This window comes from Diceros bicornis, chromosome X (genome assembly GCF_020826845.1).
Source record: "Diceros bicornis minor isolate mBicDic1 chromosome X, mDicBic1.mat.cur, whole genome shotgun sequence".
Taxonomy (NCBI): Eukaryota; Metazoa; Chordata; class Mammalia; order Perissodactyla; family Rhinocerotidae; genus Diceros; species Diceros bicornis.
The window spans coordinates 138,729,184-138,738,457 of record NC_080781.1 but is presented as its reverse complement, the minus strand read 5'-3'; the positions used below and the strand labels follow the sequence as shown (position 1 = coordinate 138,738,457).

Sequence of the window (9,274 nt, the reverse complement as noted above, 5' to 3'; positions counted from 1 at the left end):
CCCGGGTTGTGGGGTTACTGGAGACATTTGCATCGCAGCTATCTGAGTAAAGACCACATTGCAAGTGATCTCTGCAGATTCACTGCCTGGCATAACCCGCATACCAGGCAGTGTCAATTCCAAACGAACCAATACATCTTGGAGCAGAAAGACAACTGTCTGTTTCTGCTTTCTGCCTCCCGACATGCAGATAAGCTACTGTCATTTCATAGATGAAGTAAATCTAAACCACAAGTTAGGAGTACTAGAACGGCTTTATCGTGGACTCATGGCTGTAGCAACAAAAACGACATATGGGATCGAATGATTCCCACGAAATGTACAGGGCGGATGAAACAAAGGAGAAAGAGGGTGATCACACAGATAGACATAGAAATACGCTAAGAAATCAGAGTCACGATAAAAAAAATCATATAGCTTAAGTATTTAGACAGAGCTGGGCAAAATAAAATCCTCACTCTGAAGCAAAGACGTGGGGGAGGGGGTAGGAGGCGCGAGAGTTGGGCGGGAGAAGAAGGGGATAAAAGGGATTGTTAGTTTATGTCGCAGTTTTTGGAAAGAGAGCCATGGCCTTTGCTCCGATTCCATCATATTGTATTTCCCCCCCATTACAGAAATAAGTCTTTGGGGTACAGGTAACTTTCAGTCAACTAAATTCCTATGGTGGCAAGAGGAACGAGATAAACAAAGGTAGAACCGCCGGGATCCGTGTCTTTTATTCCCCCCCCCCCCAAATGCAAAGGCGGATGGAGGCGTGAGATCTGGTAACAGGCAGAAAGTCACTTGGTTAAGGTCATTCGTCAGATCCCCTGACCTGAGGGGGAGATGGTTTCTTGCAGAACGAGGTGCAGGAGGTGGTTCTGCTCAGCACTCAACAGCGGCCACATCTCCACCTGCAACGACTTGACAGCCTCCGTGTCCTTTTCGTGGGTGGCCATGACCAAGGACTGGAGCAGCAGGAAGAGCTCCTCGGGAAGCTGGCCACTGCTCTCCTGCCCGTGGCTGTCGAAAGCCTCCCAGGAGTACTTCTCCAGGGTGTGGGCATGCTCCGGCAGGAGCTTGGCGGGCGGCGGTTGCAGAAGGAGCAGTAGCAGCACGCGGGACACCTCGCAGCGGACCAGCACGTCCGAGAAGGCGCCCAGCGCGGCAGGAGAGGGCGCGGCCGCAGAGCCGGCGTTCGGAGGGAGCAGCGCGGCAGGCAGGGTGGTGGCCGCGCCGGGTCCGGGCTGGGGCCCTGGCGGCGGCGGCGGCGGGGGCTGCACCGGGTGGCTGCCGTGCTCCCGCGCCAGGCGCTGCATGCGCGTGAAGACCGCCAAGGCGCCGCTGTAGTCGCGCGCCAGCAGCTGGCAGGAGGCGGCGTCGCCGAGCGCCTGCAGCGCGGCCAGGGGCAGCTGGGGCAGCTGCAGCTGGGCGGCGCGCTGGAAGTGGCCGGCGGCGGCGGCCGGCTGGCCCAGGTCGCGCAGGGCGGTGGCCAGCTCGAGGCAGAGGGCGGCGGCGGCGGCCGGCTGGCCCAGCTCGAGCTGCAGGTGCACGGCGGCGCCCAGGGCGCTGGCGGCGGCCTGCAGCGGCTCCCCGTAGGCGGCGGGGCAGACGAGGCGCTGACGCGCGTCGCGCTCCTGCCGCAAGAAGAGGCGGGCGGCCTCGGTGAGCGCCAGCGCCTCCCCGGGCCCGTGGAAGAGCGCCTGCTGGCAGCGCGCCACCGCCAGCTGGCACCAGGCCGCGTACGGCAGGCACTCCTGGGCGCGCAGCTCGCGGCCCAGCTGTCCGAACTGCTCACCGGCCTCCGCCACGTTCGGCTTCCGCAGGAAGCGCTTCTTCAGCTTGTTCGACACCTGGCGGTACCGGGCCAGGAAGTCCCCGGCCTCGGGCCCCGGGCCTGCGCCCCCCCCCAGGCCGCTCGCGGACGCCGCCATGTTCGCCACCCGAGCGCTTCCGGGCACGCTGACGCAGCCGGGCGGCCGTGCCCGCGCCGCTGGCGAGCTGCGACGTGCGCTGCGACCCGCTCGGGAGCCCCCGCGTGTCCCGTGGCCGCTGTGATATGCAAAATACCCGGGACGGAGGCGGGGCCTGGCCCGGCTACGAGCGGCGTATGCAAATCGGGGACCCCGGGGCGGGGCCTGGCCGGGCGCCCGCTGTTGCTAGGTGACAGCTCGTTTGCCCAGGTTGCTAGGGGCGTCTCCTAGCGTCTCCAAGGGAACGCGACCAAAACTAAACTCGGGGTCCGCGTGGCCCTAATCCCGACTTTGCCAATCATTTCTCGAGCGCCCGTCCCTCCTCCGTCTTCTCCGCGTCAAAGCCCCTGCCCGGTTGGAGTCCTTGCCAACCGCTCTGTCCGCCTCCTCCCCCGCGTCCCGCACCCCGCACCCCCCACGCGCCACCCCCGGTCGCCATTGCGAGTTCACCGGGTCACGACGCCGCAGTCCTGGTCTGGAGCTCCACCCCAGCGAAGACCGTCCTTCTGGGGACTTGGCTGGGCTCTGACTTGCTCAGGGCCGATGGCGGAGTCTTCCGTACCCCAGCCTCACCCCCGACCCCACCGCAGCCAGCCTCTCGCTCGCGGGGCCCCACCCCACCCCGCACTGTCCACCGCTCCTCTCTGTCGTCCGCGACTCCTCCCCACCACCCCCAGCCAGACCCCCGCCGGCCCCCACCCCTCCAAGGAGGGATGTCCCAGCACCAGCACCTCCCGCGCAGAGTGACCGAGGCACGCACACGGGTTTCCTCAAACACTTTATTGATTTTTCCATGACTGTGCCCAAGGCACCAGACAGGCTGGGGCCGCCCCGGGGCTGTGCGCGGGCCTGGCGCCCGACGGGCGGACGCACGGCCGGCTGGGTGGACGGCCGGCCGGCCAACCGAGGCCCGCGGACCCGGGTCACGCCGGGCAGCTACTCCCGGGTCGGGGCCACCTGGGAGATGGTCGTAGCCCCAAAGAAGCCGCTGAGCAGCGCGTTGTTGTGGACCGCCATGTCCACGAGCTCTGGGGTGATGCGCCTCCTGCCGCTGTTGTGGGCCTCGTTGCTCGCCAGCTCCAGGAGCTTGGCCGTCAGGTACTGGACGACGGCGGCCAGGAAGACCGGGGTGGAGGGGCTGAGGCGCCGGGTGTAGTGGCTCTCCCGCAGGAGGCGCTCCACGTGGCTCACAGAGAACGATAGCTCCGCTCGGGCGGTGCGGGAGCGGGGCCGACTCTGGCCACCGGACGACCCTCGACGACGACGACGACGACGACGACGACGACGGCTCCGGTTCCCGGGCATGCTGGGCTTGAGCCGCGCCTTCTGCTCGACGGGACTAGCTCTTCTGCGGTGGGATGAGGTTCACCTCAGTCCGGGTCGCTCAGGTGAGGTGAGGTGAGGTGAGGTGAGGTGAGGTGAGGTGAGGTGGGTCGGCGGGTCCCAAGCTCTCAGGACGGCGGGTACTCGGCCCCTACTCCGTATCCTAGCGACCACGCACCGGCCCCCCCATTGGTCGGGGCGCACGCTCGCTGACACGTCGATCCGGTGACGTCACTGCTTTCCCATTGGCTCCCGGAAATGGCGGGCCTGGGCCTGCAGCGAAAGGGCGCCGCACGAGCCCGCTCGCCCTGCGCCCTGGACCCTCTCTTTGAGGGAACACTCCCTTTCCACCGGATGGGAACGTGGACGGAAAAAGACGACAGACTTGGATGATCCGGTGCCACCAAGTGGACACTCGCGCGGTCAGGCGATCGTCACAACTACCCAGATCCAAAACGTGGGCACCACCCGGGAAAGAAACCCCTGTACCCGTCAGGCAGTCGCTTCCCACTGGCCCCCCCCCAGCCCCTGGCCGGCCCCCAGCCGGCACCTGCCCCCCAGCAGCCAGGCAACCACTCCTGGGCTCCCTGTCAGAGGTTTGCCTATTCTGGAGACTTCCTACAGATGGAGTCATACAATCAAGAGGTGGCCTCTTGTGTCTGGCTGCTTTCCCTTAGCCATCATGTTTTCGCTATGGGTCATCCACGGGGCAGCACGAATCAGCGCTTCATTCCTTTTCGGGCCAATAAGATTCCGTTGTCTGGAGAGACCACACGTTGTGTATCCATCCGTCCATCAGTTGATAGACGTTTGGGTGATCTCCACCTCGTGGCTGTTGTGAATAGCGCGGCAGTGAGCGTTCCCGTACAGGGTTCTGTGGGAACACCTGTTTGCAGTGCTTTGGGGTAGATATCTGCGAGTAGGATTGCGGGGTCGTGAGGTAATTCTACGTTTAACTTATGGAGGAACCGCCCAAGTGATTTCCACAGCGGCTCTACCACATCGCACTCCCAGCAGCAGCGTATGAAGGTCCCGACTTCTCCACATCCTCGCCAAAACTTGCTATTTTCCGCGTCTGTTGTTTGCTAACAATAGCCATCCTAGTGGGTGTGAAGTGGTAGCTCACGGTGGGTTTGATTCACATTTCCCTAATGGCTAATGATGTTGAGCATCTTTTCGTGTGCCTCTTGGCCATTTGTACTTCTGCCCTTTGGAGAAATGTCGATTCCAGTCCTTTGTCCATTTTTTAACTGGGTTGCCTTTCTTTTTCTTGTTGAGCTGCAACAGTTCTTTATGCGTTCTGGAAAATAGGCCCTTATCAGTTATATGATTTGCAAGTGTTTCTCCCACCCTGTGGGCTGTCCTTTCGCTTTCTAGACAGAGTCCTTTGATGCACAAAAGTTTTTGATTTGGACGGCCTACAATTTCTCTCTCTCTCTCTCTTTTTGTTTTCTTTTGTGGCTGTGCTTTTGCTGTCATATTTAAGTAACCATTGCCTCATCCAAGGTCATGGGAATTTACATCTATGTTTTATTCCTAGAGTTTTATAGGTTCATCCCTTGCCTTTAGGTCTGTGATTCATTTTAGAGTTAAGTTTTGTAAATAGTGTGAGATTGGGGTCCAAACTCAAATTCTTTTGTCTGTGGATATCCAGTTGCCCTGCACCATTTGTTGAAGAGATTGTTCATTCCTCCATTAAATAGTCTTTGCACTGTTATTGAAAATCAACTATTTATAGATGTACGTGTTTATTTATGACTCCAAATTCTAAAACATTGACCTATATGTCTATCATTATGCCAGTACCACGCTTTTTAGGATTGCTGGAGCTTTGTAGTAAGTTTTGAAATTGGGAAGTATGAGTCCTCCAATTTTGTTCTTCATTCCGCAGATTGTTTTGCATATTTGCATCCCTTGCATTTCCATATGAATTTTAGGATCAACTTGTCAATTTTTACAAATAAGCCAGGTAGACTCTAACAGGCGTGGCATTGAATATGTATATTGCCTTGGGGATTATAGCCGTCCTAACAATATTAAATGTTCAATCCATTAACACAGGATGCCTTTTTATTCACGTCCTCTTTGATTTCTTTCAGCAATGTTTTCCAGTTTTCGGAGTACAAGTCTTGTATGCCTTTTGTTAAATTTATTCCTCAGTATTTTATTCTTTTTAATGATACTGTAAACGGAATTATTTTTCTTAACCTCATTTTCAGATTGTTTATTGCTAGTGCATAGAAATACAACTGACTGTTGCAGGTTGATCTGGGATCTTGCAACTTTGCTGAGCTCATCTATTGCATATTCAAATAGGTTGTTGTGTTTTTCTAGTGGATTCTTTAATGTTATATATATATATATACACATATATATATATATATGTCATCTATGAATAGAGGTAGTTTTACTTGTTCCTTCCCAATTTGGATGCCTTTAGTTTATTTTTCCTGCCTAATTGCACTGACTAGAACTTTGAGTACAATGTTGAATAGAAGTATCAAGAGCAGACATCCTGGGCCGGCCCAGTGGCTTAGCTCCGCTACTGGTGTCCCGGGTTTGGATCCCGGGCGCGTACTGAGGCACTGCTTCTCCGGCCATGCTGAGGCTGTGTCCCACATACAGCAACTAGAAGGATCTGCAACTATGACATACAACTATCTACTGGGGCTTTGGGGGGAGAAAAAAAAAAGGAGGAGGATTGGCAACAGATGTTAGCTCAGAGCCGGTCTTCCTCAGCAAAAAGAGGAGGATTGGCATGGATGTTAGCTCAGGGCTGATCTTCCTCACAAAAAGCAAACAAACAAAAAACAAAAAAAACAGCCTCTTCTTTTTTCCACAGAACCTTGTTCTTTCCTTATTTTTTCTAAGTATGTTAAACTCATTTTATGCTCTCTGTTAGTTCTATTATCTGAAGTTCTTGGTGGTCTAATCCTGCTCGTCATTGCTAACAATCAAATAATTTTTTTTCCTTATGTGTTTTATAATTTTGATTGTGAGTTTAGGGATTTCTCAAGCAGAGCTTTATCTGTGGGACTTCTGTGAGGTCTAAAATGAGAATGTGTCTCTCCAGAGAGGTTGTGTGTGTTTACTCCTGCCAGGTGACCTAGGGGTATCGCTGTGGTGGTATATTGTTTTACAGTAATTTGTGAGCTTGGGGTTTCCTGGACTAAACAAGAGGCACTAATCCCAACCCTAGACCAGCATGACAATAGCCCTAGAGTTACAAATTATCAGGGGAAGCATTTTATTTTCTTCCACCAGAACCCACGGAGACCAAAGTCCCTTGTCATCTCCCCATGGTGATGGGCAGATTTTTTTTTTCTGGTCCATCCTTTTTTATTTTTTTTATTTTAATTTTTTGTTTATTGCAGTAACATTGGTTTATGACATTGTAAAAACTTCAGGTGTACATCATTGTACTTCTATTTAAGCATAGATCACATCATGTTCACCACCAAAATACTAATTACAACCCATCACCACACACATGTACCAAATTATCCCTTTCACCCTCCTCCCTCCCCCCTTCCCCTCTGGTAACCACCAATCCAATCTCTGTCCCTATGTGTTTGTTTATTGTTGTTATTATCTACTACTTAATGAAGGAAATCATACGGTATTCGACCTTCTCTCTCTGACTTATTTCACTTTGCATTATACCCTCAATGTCCATCCATGTTGTCACAAATGGCTGGATTTCATCGTTTCTTATGGCTGAGTAGTATTCCATTGTGTATATATACCACAGCTTCTTTATCCATTCGTCCCTTGATGGGCACTTAGGTTGCTTCCAAGTCTTGGCTATTGTGAATAACACTGCAATGAACACCAGAGTGCATGTACCTTTACAAATTGGTGTTTTCAAGTTCTTTGGATAAATACCCAACAGTGGAATAGCTGGATAATATGGTAGTTCTATCCTTGATTTTTTGAGGAATCTCCATACTGTTTTCCATAGTGACTGCACCAGTTTGCACTCACACCAGCAGTGTATGAGAGTTCCCTTCTCTCCACATCCTCTCCAACACATGTTGTTTCCTGTCTTGTTAATTATAGCCATTCTGACAGGCGTGAGGTGATATCTCATTGTAGATTTGATTTGCATTTCCCTCATAGTTAGTGATTTTGAACATCTTTTCATGTGTCTGTTGGCCATCTGTATACCTTCTTTGGAGAAATGTCCGTTCACGGCTTTTGCCCATTTTTTAATTGGGTTGGTAGTTTTTTTGTTGTTGAGATGCATGAGTTCTTTATATATTTTGGAGATTAAGCCCTTATCAGATGTATGGTTTGCAAATATCTTCTCCCAATTGTTAGGTGGTCTTTTCGTTTTGTTGATAGTTTCCTTTGCTGTGCAGAAGCTTTTTAGTTTGATGTAGTCCCATTTGTTTATTTTTTCTATTGTTTCTCTTGCCCAGTCAGACGTGGTGTTTGAAAAGATGTTGCTAAGACCGATGTCGAAGAGCGTACTGCCTATGTTTTCTTCTAGAAATTTCACAGTTTCAGGTCTTACATTCAAGTCTTTAATCCATTTGGAGTTAATTTTTGTGTATGGTGTAAGGTAAGCGTCTACTTTCATTTTTTTTGCATATGGCTATCCAGTTTTCCTAACACCATTTGTTGAAGAGACTTTCTTTTCCCCATTGTATGTTCTTGGCTCCTTTGTCAAAGATTAGCTGTCCATAGATGTGTGGGTTTATTTCTGGGCTTTCAATTCTATTCCATTGATCTGTGTGTCTGTTTTTGTGCCAGTACCATGCTGTTTTGGTTACTATAGCTTTGTAGTATATTTTGAAATCAGGGAGTGTGATACCTCCAGCTTTGTTCTTTTTTCTCAGGATTCCTTTAGCTATTCGGGGTCTTTTGTTGTTCCATATAAATTTTAGGATTCTTTGGTCTATTTCTGTGAAAAATGTTGTTGGAACTTTGATAGGGATTGCATTGAATCTATAGATGGCTTTAGGAAGTATGGACATCTTAACTATGTTAATTCTTCCAATCCAAGAGCACGGAATATCTTTCCATTTCTTTGTATCTTCTTCAATTTCTTTCAGAAATGTTTTATAGTTTTCGGTGTACAGATCTTTCACCTCTTTGGTTAAGTTTATTCCTAGGTATTTTATTCTTTTTGTTGCAATTGTAAATGGGATGGTATTCTTAATTTCTCTTTCTGCTACTTCATTGTTAGTGTACAGAAATGCAACTGACTTTTGTATGTTGATTTTGTATCCTGAAACTTTACCATATTCGTTTATTGCTTCTAAAAGTTTTCTGGTGGATTCTTTAGGGTTTTCTATATATAAAATCATGTCATCTGCAAATAGTGACAGTTTCACTTCTTCCTTTCCAATTTGGATCCCTTTTATTTCTTTCTCTTGCCTGATTGCTCTGGCTAGGACTTCCAGTACTATGTTAAATAGGAGTGGTGACAGTGGGCATCCTTGTCTGGTTCTTGTTCTTAGAGGGATGGCTTTCAGTTTTTCACCATTGAGGATCATATTAGCTGTGGGTTTCTCATATATGGTCTTTATTATGTTGAGGTACTTTCCTTCTATAGCCATTTTATTCAGAGTTTTTATCATAAATGGAAGCTGTATCTTGTCAAATGCTTTCTCTGCATCTATTGAGATGATCATGTGATTTTTATTCTTCATTTTATTAATGTGGTGTATCACGTTGATTGATTTGCGAATGTTAAACCATCCCTGCATCCCTGGAATAAATCCCACTTGATCATGGTGTATAATCTTTTTAACATATTGTTGTATGCGATTTGCTAGTATTTTGTTGAAGATTTTTGCATCGATGTTCATCAGTGATATTGGCCTGTAATTTTCTTTTTTTGTGTTGTCCTTGTCTGGTTTTGGTATCAGGGTAATGTCAGCTTCGTAGAATGAGTTAGGGAGCTTCCCCCCCTCCTCAATTTTTTGGAAGAGTTTGACAAGGATAGGTATAAAGTCTTTGAATGTTTGGTAGAATTCCCCAGGGAAGCCGTC

The 9,274-nt window shown here is 50.1% G+C and overlaps 2 protein-coding genes across 2 annotated transcripts; both read right to left on the bottom strand.

The window, feature by feature from the left end:
• Positions 1–235: 235 nt before the first annotated feature.
• On the bottom strand, positions 236–1,978 carry LOC131400242 (40-kDa huntingtin-associated protein). The gene has a single exon (XM_058535045.1). It carries the CDS (start codon positions 1,911–1,913, stop codon positions 801–803), a length of 1,113 nt encoding a protein of 370 aa, XP_058391028.1. The 5' UTR covers positions 1,914–1,978; the 3' UTR covers positions 236–800.
• An 880-nt stretch (positions 1,979–2,858) lies between these two features.
• Positions 2,859–3,299, bottom strand: LOC131400246 (histone H2A-Bbd type 2/3-like). Its single transcript, XM_058535049.1, has one exon. The coding sequence runs from the start codon at positions 3,255–3,257 to the stop codon at positions 2,889–2,891; it is 369 nt and encodes a 122-aa protein (XP_058391032.1). The 5' UTR covers positions 3,258–3,299; the 3' UTR covers positions 2,859–2,888.
• Between the last annotated feature and the right edge of the window lie 5,975 nt (positions 3,300–9,274).